This window comes from Diceros bicornis, chromosome 2 (genome assembly GCF_020826845.1).
Source record: "Diceros bicornis minor isolate mBicDic1 chromosome 2, mDicBic1.mat.cur, whole genome shotgun sequence".
Taxonomy (NCBI): Eukaryota; Metazoa; Chordata; class Mammalia; order Perissodactyla; family Rhinocerotidae; genus Diceros; species Diceros bicornis.
In genome coordinates, this window is record NC_080741.1 from 76980242 (window position 1) to 76996999 (window position 16758).

The 16758-nt window shown below is 37.9% G+C and overlaps 1 protein-coding gene across 8 annotated transcripts in view; it reads right to left on the minus strand.

Moving 5' to 3' along the window:
- The window catches only part of CNTN4 (contactin 4), an 891804-nt gene that overhangs the window by 436371 nt on the left and 438675 nt on the right, over positions 1-16758 (minus strand). For 7 of the 8 annotated variants that reach the window (XM_058563517.1, XM_058563546.1, XM_058563510.1 and 4 more), the window contains one exon: positions 6559-6700. In XM_058563517.1, the coding sequence (XP_058419500.1) occupies positions 6559-6613 (55 nt within the window). In that variant the 5' untranslated portion in view covers positions 6614-6700. Of the gene's footprint in view, positions 1-6558; positions 6701-12292; positions 12433-16758 lie in introns of those variants that run through there. The other variant, XM_058563540.1, reaches the window with a different exon arrangement.

Below are 16758 nucleotides of genomic sequence, written 5' to 3' on the forward strand. Positions count from 1 at the left end.
AGGGCCAGACCCTAGTGTGCTAAGAAGCTGATATTGGCATCATCATCATCATCATCATCATCAGGGCCAAGAGGACAGAAACTGTGTTTCCCTTAGAACTAAACTACATTCTCAGAGAGCAGTACAATGTCTAGCACTGCAGGTCCTCAAATATGTCTTAAATGACTCAATGAATAATAACTACCACTAACTGGTGCTTGCTAAGTATCAAAAACTGTACAAAGTACAAAGAACATACACATGATTTAATCCTCATAAACACTGACATGAAGAAAATATACTTATTTTGCCCATTTTACAGATGGGTAAATAAAGCAACCCAAGACTTAGATAAAACAGCTGGATCACACAGTTGACACGTGGCAGACCTATCTATCTCATGTTAAAGCCCATGATCATAACTACCAACTCTGCTGTGTCTCCAGGTGGCATTTTTGGCATGGTATGAGATGCCACAGGCTATTCCTTCACCTGCCATCCTCAAAGTCTGAGGCGGCATCATTGGTCCCACATTTCATCAGAGAATTATCACACAAGCTGATATTAAATGCAGGTATTGTTCAGATTTTCACTTTTCTGTTTTTCTCTCTCTTCCTAATTTGTTTCATTCAACAAAGTTCAATGTTTTTTTTTTTTTTTTGTAGATACAACATGTCCTAGACTCTATCAGTAAGGGAGTTTTATTTATAGTTAAGAAATCCAGCTTGGCTGAGCATATTTAATAAAGCCATTAATGATTTTGCTTCATGAGAGATCTTAAATTGAATATTTCTAATAACTTTTGGTTTATACGACTGCTACTACATGTCCATGCCTATGGGGATATAAAATTGCTGCCAGTTTCTCTATTTACCTCAACATCTTCTTTATTGATTAATATTTTTCCACCATAAAATGTATTTAAATACTTAAATTGATATTCAAAAGGAGTTTTCCATTTGCTGTTTATTATTTTCTGGATATACTTCTCCCCATTCTTCTCCTAAATTTTCATCACTGGAGTCGCTGCTTTTTAATCTAGTTATTAGCTCTCTTCTTGCTAAATCTTGCTACCACTTTGGCTTCATTTCATGGCCATGGTTATGAGACAGCACAGAGGAAACAGGAAATCCATCCTTTGGCATCAGTCAGCATGATTGTAAATGCATTGGCAAGCCAGTTTCTTAGAAAGAAACAAAATAAGAGGTCACTGCAGGACTATGTTTGCAGTAACTATATGAAAACTGACATTTACTCAACTCTCTTTTGATCTTAATTGAATACTTGTCACTTTTGCAAGAAAAGAGGTAGTACTAGGTTTAATATCTGTCTAGAACTGTGAATTATTTCAATGTTGCCTGTTCTTCTGTTTATTCTGGGGAAAAAATATGAGAGTCTTGAGAAATGAAATATTGTACCTCGCGGCTCTGTGGGGCCAAGCTTTGAAACTAACTTCTGTGCACTCTCCATCCCGGCGGGGCTTTATGGCATTTTGAATTAGGGAGGATGTTTTAGGGCTGGTCCTGAGTTTTGCTAGAATGTTTTGATTACGTGAGAAGATTGTGCTCATCGAGTTCTATTATCAACATCAACAAACAGTGGGAGCTCCTATTGTGTATTTGCGTCCTTCGACCCTAGAATAAGCCAAAACCATAGACAGCTTACTTCAGTCTTAGTGATAAGAGACTTCTTGAGGCTAAAATGTCTTCTGCAGACCACTGAGCAGTCTCTCCATGTGCTCTGATTGCAGGTATTGGCCTCTGGTTTGCATTTTATACTATCAGAGATTCAAGCTACATCCCCGTGATTAACTACTCAACCCAGGGCTCCTCCTTGCTCCACTTTTTGTGAACTCTCACCAATCCCAAAATATGTTTCTCTTGAATTACACAGGACCTTTTCTCCACCGCCTACCCTCAGGCACAGCTGAAATGGTGGCATTGTGAACAAATCAACAAAATGCTTGGATTTGGAGAGGATGCACTTTCTGAAAAAAGAGATAATTGCTGAAGTTGGTAAACTGTGCCATAGAGATGGGAATAAATTTAGCCTCCCTGAAACCAAGATCAACAGAGGATACATCAAACATACTTGTTTTTACTCATTCAGAGAGCATTTTTAAATGTCTTTATGCCTCTTGCTGCATATGAACATATGGACTAGCCACTTTATTCTTTCTTTCAAATTCTGCCAATGGGAATAGAATTAGTAACACATGGTAAAGCATAGGACCTATGTGAAATTTCATATTAGTTGAATAAAATTTCAGGCTTAGCTTTCAGCCCTCTCAGCATATATATCTGCCTCTCAAACCATGTGTATAGCTAGAATTACACATTTTTAGAGTTGAAAAGGACTTTAGGGACCATCTGTTCAACTCCCTCCTTGTACAGAGGTATAAATGGAATCCCAGAGATGCAAACTGACTTGTCCAACAGCTGACTAATAATAAAACACAGAGTAAAAGAGTTGGTTATTAGTAAAACTATCTGGTTGCAGGACCTAGATAATACTTACAGACATAGCTATATGGAGGCATATGTACACGTACTCATGTAAGTACTTGCATACGTGTGCACATACGAATCTACATCACAGTCAAACACTTCTATAATCTCTGTCAAAGCTAAGTTTCCTGTCTGATTTCTTCCTAATTACTGACATGATCAATACTGGGCTGCCTCTCTGTTATTAATTGGTGTGTGCATGTTCTTGGTTTGGATTCTCCCAAAAGCAGAGCCTGAGAGAAGGAGTTGGAAATAGCTAGTTTATTTGGGAAATGATCCTGGGAAGCAGGGCTGAAGAAGGAAAAGGTAGAAGGAGCTACTGTGGGCAACTGGGATTTGGTCTTGCTGGGAACCTCTAGGGAACTATGTAGAATGTACCTAAGGATTGTCCTTCCACAGGACAAGAGGCTGAGGCATGTATCTACTGAGTCTCATGCCCCATTGGTTAATGACTACATGCAAGGAAGAAGTTAATTTCTTATAGTTCCCCTTGCTTGTGAATTTAGAGAAAAACTTGAGGCAGAAAAACACAGAGGAGGACAGTCCACCCAGCTGTAGTTGAAGTCACAAGTAGGTGAGGGGGTGTTGCACCAAGCACATCTGATATAGAGTTCAACACAAACCAATTTCAATACTTTATATATTTAAATCTAATTTTAACAACTTTTGTAGAGATTAGCCTCAGAGGTGGCTAGTTCCCCACCTTAACATATAGGTGACTACAGCACGCCTTGGGGCCATAGCACAGCTTAAAATTGGAAACCTGCTCTCTCTAACTCATGTCTGGCCAATATGCAGCATTTAATCATTTGACATATATTTATTTAACAAATGGCACTATGTACTAGGCACCTTACGGATGCTAGGGATAGAGCAGTGAACTAAAAGACAGAAATATCTGCTTTAATAAAGCTTGAATCTAATGACGAAAGACATTTAGCATAAAGGCAAATAAAAAATATAGTTCTTCTTTTATTGATAAGAACTGTGGAGAAAAATAAAATAACATGAGGAGTACAAAATGTTGGTGAAAGGGAATATTGCTATTTTAATTTATTTACTGTAGTCAGGAAAAGCCTCACCCATTAGGTGGCATTTGAGCACAGACCCAAAGAAGGTTAGAGGGCAAGTGATGGGGACATTTAGGGCAAGAGCATTCTCGGCAAAAGGATGAGTTAGTACAAAGACGCTAAGATCTAGTATACTTGGCATCGTGTCTAATATCAAAAAACCAAATGCTTGAAATAAACTTTGCAAACGGTGGTCTAGGAACTGCATCTAGCCTGAGGAGCATTTTGGGTTCTTTTATGCAATTCTTTTATTTTTATTTTTAAATTAATTTGAATTAGTTGGCAACGTTAAAGAATTAGGAGATTTATGCATAAAAAATCTCAAAAAACTGGGAGACCTGGCGCATAGGACTAGAGCTGGGCACTGGTTGCTACTTTAGTGCAACATGTTTTCTCTAGTTTTCCACACTCACCAGCATTCCCTATTGATTGTCATATTTCTCAATAGGAGTCACTATTTCTTTAAGAAGGTTTTACTCACTTGTTACCTTCCTTGCTCTTTTAGGCAGTAGAGTTTTGTGATTCCTGGTTTAAATTCATTAAGAGGGAGAATAATAAAGCCAATTTTATAGAGACTGAATTTTCAGACTACTAGCATCAGTAGTCTTATTTTGAAAATTATTGTCAGAGACTTAGTCTGGCATTTGGCAAAAAAGAAGAACATTTCCATTGCACCATAAATTACTAATCAATGCCCTCAAATAATTAGCAGACCTTTCAAGGTGCACCCCTTGCAGGAGTAACCTGCTTACCCATTTTGATCTCTATCTTATTTAGGGAAAAAGATCAGGAAGAGGCATATTTGAGATTCATTAATTATGGTAAACATAATAGACATAAATCCTTTCCTTGCCAAAAACTCACCAAGACATCTACAACTAAGGAAGTATAGACAAGGAAAAGAATGAACAGTTAAAGCAGTTAAAGAAATCTGTTCAAAATTCAGAGTGCCTAGTGCTATGTAAATTAATGAAATCAAGACAAATAGCAAGAAAACAAAAACATTAATTAAAGCTTGACTTTACCTACTGAAGGAGGCATATGGTAAAGAATATTAATGCCATGTAAAACAGTTCACATAAACATACAAAAAACCTCACAGAAACAATCAATATACTGATTCCCTACAAAAAGCTAAGTGAATAAAAAAGATACAGGTACACTTCTTAGGTGACCTTTTAAAACACAGTTGAGGAGACTGATGGCTTCCTTTGCGACCCTTTAAATTCTTGATATGTACTCAGCACAGTGGGTTAAATAAACACATTGCTGTAGCCAAATACTGAGAAACTGATTCACTGCATTATGCTTTAAAGTATATGTTTATCCCAGAGTCATGAGAAGTTAGGGTCCGACTGTCTCAGTTGAGGCCTTTTAGCAGGGTCAAGGTGCATGAATAGACTGCAGAAAAGAGACTGATGCACAGAGCCTGAGGCATATTGCTGGGGGGAGGACTTAAGTTCTGACCAGATGAGGGAGAGAAGTAGTTATCTCTGAAAGAGATGGCTAGATGCCAAGATGTCCAGGATCAGGGAATGACGAGGATGTTGTGAACTCAACTACGGCAAGAAGTTCAGGATTTCAAGGGAGGGCATTATAAGATTTATAAGTGAATGAGGGTTTACATTTAGAAAAACACAGGAAAAATAAAAATCAACATTTCAATAATAAATTTGCAATCACGAACTGGCCAAATCAACAAGATAGATAAAAGACTGTATTAGTATGGTGGTCACAACTATGGATTCTGGAGTTAGTCTGCTCGAGTTTGAATCTTATTAGCTCTACCACTTACTGGCATGGTGACTTTGGATGAGTTTCTTAACTTTCTTGATGCTTCAGTAATAATATTAATAATAATAGTGATAAGAGTAAAAGAAATAGTAAATACTTACTTCCTAGTGGTCATGAGAGAATGAAATGAGACGAAGTACACCAAGTGCTTAGCATAGTGCCTGTCATGGAGTAAGTGATCCATACATGTTAGTACTACCATTACTAGCTTTAATTGTATAACAATTGCAAATAATCTACTATAACAAGTTGTCAGTCTATAGAATTCAGCTAATAGAGCTCTAAGAGAGCAGTAATTGTGTGTCTTGTTAGGAATTATATTCCTAGGTACTAGCATAGAGCTGGCTACTTGCAAGGTACTCAGTAACATTATTTGAATGAATGCATGAGTCAAAGTAACAGTGATCCAAAAGTCATTTTTGTTTCATATTGCAAAAATGCAAACATATTCCAGATGTTCCTATTGGACTTGACTCTCCGAATAATAAAGCAGGTCAACTAGACTCATTTCTAAAAGACCTGGACAGACGCCCACCATCCCAACCTGGAAACCAACTCTCAGTGCACGCTGGACTTACGCTGCATCGACACTTGAATGATGTTTGTCAACTGGTAGGCTCACATCTTCCAGAAAACAGAAAAAGCAATAAATAGCCTGTTGGAACTTTTTAAAGCTCTTGTCTAGTGGTTGATCATGAGTATATGGTAAAAATCTCCTGTCTTTTTGCTTTCTGGCTCCTGCTAAACTATAGGTGTATTGAAATGAAAAAGAAAGCAAGTCAGTATCAAAAGACGGAGTGATATCAACAAAGACACTGAAAGAGCTACCCAGATAAACTTCCATCCACTGACATCAAAGTAGGCAATACTCTAGACTATATTATCGGTTTTATTACCCAGTATCTCTGTGCAATTGAGCACTGGGATGAGCAAAAATAACAACTTTCAATTTAAATAATGGCTCAAATGATTCTAAAAGGACCAGACAGACAGGTGAAACATCAATGTCTAGCTTTGGATACAGCACCATGAAAAGAGCTACTAAAAGACCATTAGGAAAGTGTATTCAACAGTGTCAGCAAACGCTAGTCATAGTAGTGTGCACTCTGACGATTTTATCATTGCCATCTAAAGTGAAGGCCCACTTTTGAATTAGTGTGAAATACATGGGCATTTTTAAATCAAAAAGTTTTAAAATGACACTCTACCTGCAAGGCACAACATGAATGACTGCAGTACCAGCAGTTCCCATGGCAACCTCATCTTCGGTTTCCGAGGTCAAAGGAGTTTCAAGTCCAATAACAAGTGAATAGATTCGCTGCTTCTTTTAAGTTTTGTTCAACCTTTAATCTGTGGGAAAGAAGAGACATTACAATGAGATTTGGGAATACTTCTCCTTGTGGTCTCTGCAAATTTATCCTTCCTTGAATACAAATAAAATTCACTTGTGGAACAGTATTATTGAAGAAAATAGAAACAAGTTAAATTATGAATGTGAAGCTAATAAGCCTTCTTTCCTTTTCTTCCAAATAATACTTGGGCAGAGATTGGAGCTGATGTGTCCCTGTGGCTACTGAATGAAGACAAAAACAGCTGATTTGGCGTGAACTAACCTGAAGGCAGGGAACGGACTATTTTTTACAAGGTCCTTCTCAGTCCCTTAGTCTCCAGTCCCCATTATTATTTATTTTCCAAATAATAATACACCCAAAAAAGTGAATATGGAAGAACTGCTACTGAACAAGATAGGGTTTGCCACTGAACAAGATAGGGTTAACACCAGCAGACCTTAAGTAGAAATTCTCAAGCTTTAGAATGAAGTTATGTGTGGGAAAATTATAGCTACCCCATCAATTCAAACTTTTTTTTTGTATGCTCTACGTTTCATTTCTAAAATGCAATAGAAATGTGCAGCTCCAGAGCCTACTGAGAGAAATTCCACCAACTATGAGTAGCTGTCTATTAGGTTCTCTTGGACAAATCCAGAGCATGATTAAGAACAGTAATTCTTCCGTTAGCCAGGAATCTTAAAACAGGAAAACTCTGTGGTAAAGAGAGGTTGCTTGTTCTGTGTACCAAAAGCTAGAAAAAATTATGCTAGTGTCTGGCAAGCAAAAGGTGCTCCATATATGCATAAATACATGGGTGGCTGGCAGGACGGACGGGAGAAAGGATGGGTACAGCTACAAAGCAGGTAAAGGAATGAGTGAAGCTGGCAGGCGGACACAGGCACTCTGGAGAACACTGACATGCCCTGTCTGAAGGTGCAGGTGCTCCTCAGCTCAAGTTGATGGCTCAAATGTGGGGGACAGACCCAGGGTTGCAGGAGCACCTACAACTTTTAAAAGAAAAGTTGAAAATATTATTGCATTTTGAAAAGCTCCCAAGTTTTAAATGTTGGAAATCAGTTCAAAATATATACATATATATATACATATTTTTGTGTGTGTGTGTGAGGAAGATCAGCCCTGAGCTAACATCCATGCTAATCCTCCTCTTTTTGCTGAGGAAGACCGGCTCTGAGCTAACATCTATTGCCAATCCTCCTCCTTTTTTTTCCCCAAAGCCCCAGTAGATAGTTGTATGTCATAGTTGCACATCCTTCTAGTTGCTGTATGTGGGACGTGGCCTCAGCATGGCCGGAGAAGCGGTGCATCAGTGTGCGCCCGGGATCCGAACCCAGGCTGCCAGTAGCGGAGCGCACACACTTAACCGCTAAGCCACAGGGCCGGCCCCTATACATATATTTTTAAACACTGTGTGAACCAAGCAAAGCCAAATTGCCCTCAGGTGCCAAAGGTTTACAGCATGACCTTAGGAAAACAGAACTTGCACTGTGCTTGCTCTCATCCAGCCATGCCTTCCCCCATCCATCCTGCCAGCCAGCCATGTGTTTATGCATTTATGGAGCATCTTTTGCTTACCAGACATCAAGTGAGGCACTGGACCCACTAAAGTGAAGAAACTAGCTCTAGCCTTAGGATCTTTTACTTTAGTAGGGGCATTTACCCGCAATTTCATAAAACTGCAATACACTATGCCATTATGGAGGAAGGAGGAAACTTTCTGGCCTGGGGAACTTCATAAAAGAGATGAGCTCCCACTGGGGTTTGAAAGAGGAGCAGGATGCTTCCTATTCATCAGTTTATCACATAAGTGAGAAATCTAGGGAACCAGGAGACACATCCTTTTTACAACTCTGGCTGTAACTAGTTGTGTGGTCCTGGGTATGCACCCCACCCTGCCTCTCTCTCAAGGTTGTTTCAAGGGAAACCTCCTGGTTAAGTAAATGAAACCTCTTTGAAAACTACACATTATACAAATGCCAGATATTATTATTATTGTAGCCCCAGTATTTTTAAGCTGATAAGAACCTGGGGCTTCTCATGTTACTCCCTCTTATAAGGAAAACACTGTGAGCAAACACAGGCTCACATGAAAACATGGACCAACACAAGCTCGCTAATCAAGGGCTCTTAGCATTAATTTATACTGCGTGGTCAATGAGAAGCCTTTATGTTCACCAGGAAGCTAACAGAAAGTGAAGAACCATCATTAGAGAACTCATCTTTCTTTTGTGCCCTTAAATAGCTCAGTTTCTGATAAAGCTAGATTTAGGATGTTGTGAAGACAAAAGAGACCCTTAACTTCTGATCTGCTGATGTGGCTGAAAGCGGGCAACGTTTCTAATTGGATATGTTCAGATACTCTTCTGACATGCATGGTGATTAGGCCATTTTAGATAAACAGGATGTGCTGATCAATGAAAACTATTAATGTCTTAAGCAAATGATCAGGGTATTAATAATTAATTTTGAGAAAGAAATGTCATCTCGGACCCAGGGATTGATCTACAATGTTAAGCAGTTTCTTGAAGCAATTAAAATTAGCTTAGGAAATGTATCCAATTACATGATAAAGATTTAATTCATGATATGATGCTACTTACAATGTGTGTTCTATTAAGAGCTGTAGATTTTTAAGGATAAAGGAATTCAAGAACCCTATCGGCATTTATTTACATTCAGGTAGGTAAGGTTCACCTTCACTAATCGGAAATAATGGGGTCAGTGACAGTAATTTGTCTAGTGGGCAGTAGTAACCAGAGCACCAGGTTTTCTGAAGGGAGCTGAAGATTCATGAATCTCATGTGGGACTATGGCGCAGGATACCAAGTTTTATAATTTCAGTTTTTCTGCCAGAGCCAGAAAGAAAGCTGCAGGATGAGCCAAGAGTTATGGTGGTAATAGATCTCCTCTGCAGCTCACAGCTCTCTCTGGTTTATCCTAAGGTGGCTATAGCAAAAGGTAGTGTACTCAGCACTAACTTTGAGACCTTGCCCAAGAATTAGACTCGTAAATCCTCGGGAGGAGGCCACACAACGAAACAGGACTTGGTCGCTTCCTCTGGCTGAGCTGGAAGCAGATGAGTAATTGAAAATTCTACAAGATATTTTCACACACTGCTCCACAAAGCAAAACTCCTCTAGCCTCCAACTCTTCAAACAATTCTGATACTAGCAGTCATACTGAAGACCTCGGTATAAAGTGCTTAAGAAAAAAGCATGATTCAGTTCTCCCTTAAGAGTCCTGGTTTCCAAGAATCTATAGGCAGGTCTGATCATATAATTATCTGTTTTAGCACTTTGCTAAAGTAAAATTCTGTTGGTATCCAAACAGTTCTAATCCTGCTCAACAAATAAGTAGGTGTGCTAATTGTGGTGCGGGGACAGTACAAGGTATTGGGTGTGCAAAGGTAACAGAGGTAAGAGCCCTGTCCTCAAGGAGCTCATTGTTTACCTGATGAGAGAGGTGACTAAACCAGTCATAATTAGCACAATGCATGTATTAAGTCTATTAAATACAAGGTGCTAAGGATGCAAAAGAATATCACCTATCTGAGCCAGGAGGCAGGGTGGGGCAGGGGCTTCAAGAAAGCTCCCCAAAGGGGCTAATAGTTTGAACTGAGTCTTAAAGGATAGATAAGAGGGATGAAGGAAATTCTAAGCCAAGTGACAAGGACAATAAACAGGTATGAAGCTGAGAATTTAGAGAGTGCTGAAGTTACCACAATGCAAGACACTGAAAGGGGCAAAATCAGTCAAATCAGACCTGTGCTCTAATCTTGGACCTACCATTCTCCAGCTCTGTGGCTCATCTACAACATAAGGGCATGAATACCTATCTTCCAGGCTAATTGTAAGGATTAGTGAGAAGGTATGGAATGCAGTGAGCACCGGCTCTTGACATTTAGTAGCTATCCTTGTTAAAGATGGCACAGCACAGCCTAAATCTAATCCCTGATCCCTAAACAGCCTGGGATATACATTAAAGATTCTGGACTTGAATCTGAAGGCTAGGAGGATGGTGCAAATGGCTTCAAACATGGGGAGGACCTGAACAAATCTGATTTCCCTGTAGGGGGATCTGCTTTAAATGCAATCCCCAGAAGCACAGAATATCTATTTTCTCCCTTTGCTTTTCTCCTCCGATCAACAAGTTAACTACATCTGTAATTATTAAGTATACTTCCAACATGTAACACATTTTTCAAGGCCTCATGGCAGCAAGACAAAGCGGGAAAATGCTGGACTTGGAATCAGCACATTGAGTTCTCTCTTGCTGGTTTTGCCACAAGTTATTTGATTGTCTCTATTTTGGGGATCACACCATGAAACCTATCTTCCTCACAAATGTGCTGTAAAGGTCAACTGACATATGTTTTGCAAGTGAATATTAATTATTATTATTGTTTAGACTCAGATTTAAATCCCCCCACCCCAATAGATTTTAAACTTTATGAAGGTAGGGAATCTTCGCTTTATTCACTGATGTTTAAGAGACACATGGAATAGTAAATAACAGAATAGGCAGTCAAAAACTAGTTGGTACTGAAATGAAAGAATAAACTTAACTAACATCTTTTGTGGACCTACTGTGTACTTTTACATTCCTTTGATATTTAACCTTGATAACAACCCTGAGGGCATCACTAACCTCTATAAAATTATAGCCTTGGAAATCAGACTATGAGAGACTACGGAACTTGTTTAAGGTCAAACATCCAGAAATCAATAGAGCCAGCATTCAAATCTATGTCTTTATACTTCAAGTACTGTCTCTTTTCTACTACAGTGACAGAAATATAAATAAAGCAATGTGTCTTTTAAAGCATGACATAAAGTCCTAAAGGTGACTCTTCTCTCTCTAACTCTGCTTTTTCATATTCTTCTGCAGAAGTGAAGCCAGATGCCAGTAAGCAAAAGTGCAGAATCTGTGTAATATTTATAAAGCAAAGCATAGCACAAGTTTCAGAGCTGAGACTTTGTCAGAAGGCTACATTTCACTAGTGTTAATTCAGAAGTCTTCTTGTGACAGCACGATTCTGAACACGTTCCTCTCCCTCTAAGTGTAAGAACAACATGAACATTTGTTTTCTTGCTAATTATTATTTAGGATGCAGCCATTCTTAAGGCAGGAATTTTATAAAAGATAATCCACAGTTCCCAGTTGTATAGTTGAGTGTTTTCTAACTCTATTAATTAACTAATGAGGGGTACAGTCAATGACAATGGTGGAGAAGCAGTGAAAGGAACTGAAAGCAAGAGAGAAATTCAGCTTCCTCAGAAGGCAACCTGCCAATCATTTCAAGGGAAAATGGTATGCAGTCAAATCTTAATGTTCAATCAGTCAACAGATATTTATTGAATGTCCATTATTCAAATGATAATATGCAGAATGCAAAGAGTTATGGGTCAAGATCTCTGCCCACAGGGGCACTACAACTCAGCTAGGTAGAAAAGATTACTGACTATAAAAGTTAGTTTATATGTCAAGTGAGTAATACAAATAATCTATACTTCTTACGGTTATGGTAGCTGTCCTACAGGTTCTTCCTAGATAATGAAAATTCATATCACATCAGTCAATCAAATTAGCTTACTAGATTTTCTTCTTTTACAAGCTTTTTACTCTATTAGAAGGAACACATTTCCATTTCCCTGATGTCTTCACTACTTCAGTGCAGACTGCAATAAGTAGTTTGCTAGGAGTGGTGAGAAAAATGTGTGTTGCTTGGTTTCTCTCATTGGATTGCTTGTCCCACCATCTGCAAGTTCGAAAGGAACAGTGCAAAGAAGACAAAATTAAGGGGTCTGGATAATACATTTGGAAATGTATTATTTCCATAATCTATTAACCATATCTATTTCCATATCTATTAACCAAGAGGTAGACATGTATAAGTTGGAATCCCTTATTTAGACGGTACTCACCTACCCAATGGCTAATTTGGACTCTGTTTCCATCATATTAGAATAATATGGAATAATATGGTCCATATTCCATCATAGGACCATATCAGAGAGGATTTTTAGGAATTATAGAGGGTCAACTAAGGTAGACAATTTCCTCTATTTTTAAAGGATTTCTAGGCAAAGTAGTGTCTGATACTTGTGGCAATCCTAACCAGAAATATAATGATTATATTAGGCAGATATGCTCTGGAATAAAAGCCAGCTACCAGTATCTCACCATTTCAGTCACTGAAGGATATCTTTTATACATCCTGATGGCCAACTACACAGAGTTCTAATAAAATCTCTTATTAAAGTTTCTTAGAGTATATACCCACTACCAATTTCTCAACACACTCTCTCTGTATAAAATCTTGTTCTACTTTGATGTTGGACCTTTACACTTCGCTCCTGAGGGGATCATCTTAAAAAACTGAAGTAAACCAGATAATCACAGTGTGGTATTTCAAAAGATCACTGGATTGAGATTCAGAATAACTGGGTTCCTGGCCCAGTGCTGTTATTTGCTTGCTGGGCAAGTTTCTTCACCAACAAAAAAGGGTGCTGGACCAGATTGTTTCTAAGATCCTTGAAGGCCTGAATTGCATCACTATATCAGAGAAAGGTTGTGTATTTGTAAGATATTTAAGAAGTCAAATGAATGGTAGTCTCCATGCCTTTGCAATCACCAAAGCCATTTGAGACATCTCACAATTTCTCAGATTACATCATCATCCCACCCATCAAAGTTGTTTGAGATGCATTGCTTTTAAATTCTATGTATGGTACTGTTAGTGGAAACTTAATCCCAAGCTACAAAGACATACTCACTATTGATAGTCTCCACTAAGTAATCATATATTGTACCACTTTTATAAGTTTTATTTAATTTTTAATTTTATTAAAGTAACACATAAATATAGCTTAAATACTTATTCCTACTCCCCTGAGACAATTGCTTCTCAGGGAAAACAAGTTGTTTTTATGGTATGTATCTCAATATTCATTAACAAAATGCTTATACTACTATTTCTTGATTTTGGGGTCTTATGTATTATTAGTTTCTTTTACGGATGATGGTAATTCAGCTCTCTTATACAATCATGCCAATGACAGACACACGTACACAACACACACATATACCTGGTTCCATTGTTGTCCAAATTTAGTTATATCACTTAATTTGGTTAATAACTTCTCAACTGAGCCCCAGAATATACTGCTTATATTGTCTTTTTGTAGTACATGGATTTTTTTTTTAGAGATAATAATTTCCTCTTTATTTGCTTAGGTTTCTAAGTATATATCACAAATTTATCCTACACATTCTACCATATATAACGCTTTCAGTATGTTCAAACACACCTTGTCGTCCAACAGTGTTAATAAATATCTATTTAGGACATGTAGATACTGAACAGTTTTACAATTCAGTTGAAAAACAAATGGACATGGTTTGTCTTCTAGCATCATTTAGTTGAAAACAGAAAAACTATGCATTCAAAGCTATAATTATATATATTATGTATATTATGTAATTATTCATATATATAAAGCTTACATTTGTGAGTTCCCAATATAACATATGTAGTCAATAAGCAACACAAAAGGATATGTGATTAAACTATTAAACAATGTTGGAGGCACTGTAATGGTAGAATATAATACAAGATAACTGAGAAAATGACAATAGATGTCATTTACAGAACACTTACTATGTAGTAGTCTCTTATTAAGTACTAACTCATATAATCTTTAAAATAACCTTTAAATTGGACAACAATATTATTTTCATTTTAAGGCTTAAGTATATTGTCCTCAGAGCTGATAAGTAATGGAAACAGGACATTATGAACTACGTGAATATCATTTATGTTCATTATGAACATGAACTATGAATGTTTTTCCCCCAAGTTTACTGAAGTATATTTTACATACACTGATATGCATTCTTTTTAGTGTAAAGTTTCATGAGATTTCAAAAATTCCTGTGATTCTATAACCACCACCACCACCACCACCACCACCACCACCATCAAGATGTAGAATATTTCCATCATCCCTGAAATGAACCCTGAGTGTTTGATTTCCAAGTATAGATATTTAACTACTCTTGAAATTCTCTCAAATAGTTACAATGCAGGCTTATTACAATAACAGGCAATTGTATTACATACAAAATACATGGTGTTGTCCTCCTATTTAGACTGCTTCTCAGATACTTCAACCTTCCTTTAGAATATCATTCCCTTATTGGTACACTCTCATCACAATAAGAACAAGAACAAAAGTAGATCATAGCTGAAGACAGGAAAATACATGGCACCTCCACCCCTCCTTCCTACTCCTAGGGAAAGCAATGCTAATTGAGTATGGCACTCTTTCCTGCTAGCCTAAGGGCAGTCCCAGAATCTTCTCAACATAGCATTTCAAGTAGACATGACAAAATCAATACGGTTTGCAAGTAAAATAAAAGTTTCTTTGCCTTCCCTATGGTAGTTGAAAACGTTGGCTTTAAAATTACACAAGCCAGGTTTAAATCCCAGCTCTACCCTTTAGCTGTTGACCTTGGGCAAGTCATTTAACCTCTGTTAGCCTCACTTTTCTCTCTGGTAAAGTGACAGTGATGATACAGGGTTGCTGAAAGGAGTATAAGAGAAAATCTTTATAATTGGATTCTGCTAGAAAAATTTGAGCATGGCTTTGAGTAGGTAAACATTTTGGTAAAAGAAGAGGGGCAAGCAATGGAAGCATCAGGCTATAGGAGACACCTGGATGCAGGAAGCATATTGTGCCAAAGGGGAAAAACCCATGCATGACCCATTGGATTCTCTCCTGAGCATCGGAGGAGCATGAATGAAGGGGACTTGGGGAAACAACATTGCTCAAAGACTCCAGTCTTAGTCTTGCTTTCTGGGTATTGGTCAGTAAACTTTGCAAACTTCCTCAAGGCTCCTACCACCAGAGCATGAAGGAAGGGTTTCTTAGCAATCATCTCACGTTTGTTTTCCTTCTGCCCACTGGTGTGCTGCAGAGTGCCAATTCTGCTAAACTCCCAAATAAATCACTGTTAATGAAGCATGTTGCACATAAAGACAGCAACAGGCATTTTTAATCACCTAAACTAAAGAAGAGCTAAAGGTAAGCACAAGACACTCTAATACCTAATATATTAGGTGTCAGATTTAAAGTGGCAAGAACTGTATGAGTTTCAGAGCTTTTCCTTGGATGCACTTAGTGGGGAAGTAAAGCTCAGTAGTATATTCATCACTCTGCACAGCCTGCCGATTGCTTGGACAGCCAAATCAGATATCTGGTAGCCTAAAAGAGAGTCTGTATCTACTTAATCAGAAGCAGAAATAAGATTGCAAACATAAATGCACAAAATATGATAGGCTATAAAAATAAAGGGGCTGAAATCTTTTATACTCTGTCTTTCACTCACAAATTATTAACTGAATTTCTAGTACTGACAAGCCATATAATACAGCAATGAATAAGACAGACATAGTCTGCCCTCATCGAGCTTATTTTATTCTACTGGGGGAGTAAATAACATAGGGCTCTAAGGAGGCTGGAACAGTGGACAAGCAGGAAAGTGCACCAGTATGAGTCAAGAGTATATAGGGTCTTAGGAAACAGACCTAAGTTCAAATCTTGTTTTTTTATATCCAATATCTGAATTGTTTTGGAATAGTTATTTCTGATCCTCCAATTCTTAATCTATAAAATGGAGACAATGCCACCTACTTCAGAAGTTTATAGAGAAGTATTTGAGGTTTAGCACCATAAAACAATCTTAATATGAGCTCTTTGTCTTACGTAGGGGAAACTTAGAAGTCTCTCTTATAATAAGTGGAGTCTGGGGACATGGAACTACCCACCTCTGGGGTGAAATGATAATATAGGATCGGCACTCATAGCCTGCCATCTCATGCAACGGTAAATGAACTGTGCATTCCAGATCCTGTGCTATTATTTATAGAAATAAATTATTATATTAGAACATTCATCTAAAAAAATATTTGTTGAAACCTACAGTATGTCAGGCCTTGTGCTAGGCACTGGACATCACAGTAAAGTGGACAAAGTCCTGTCTTCATAGAGCTTGCAT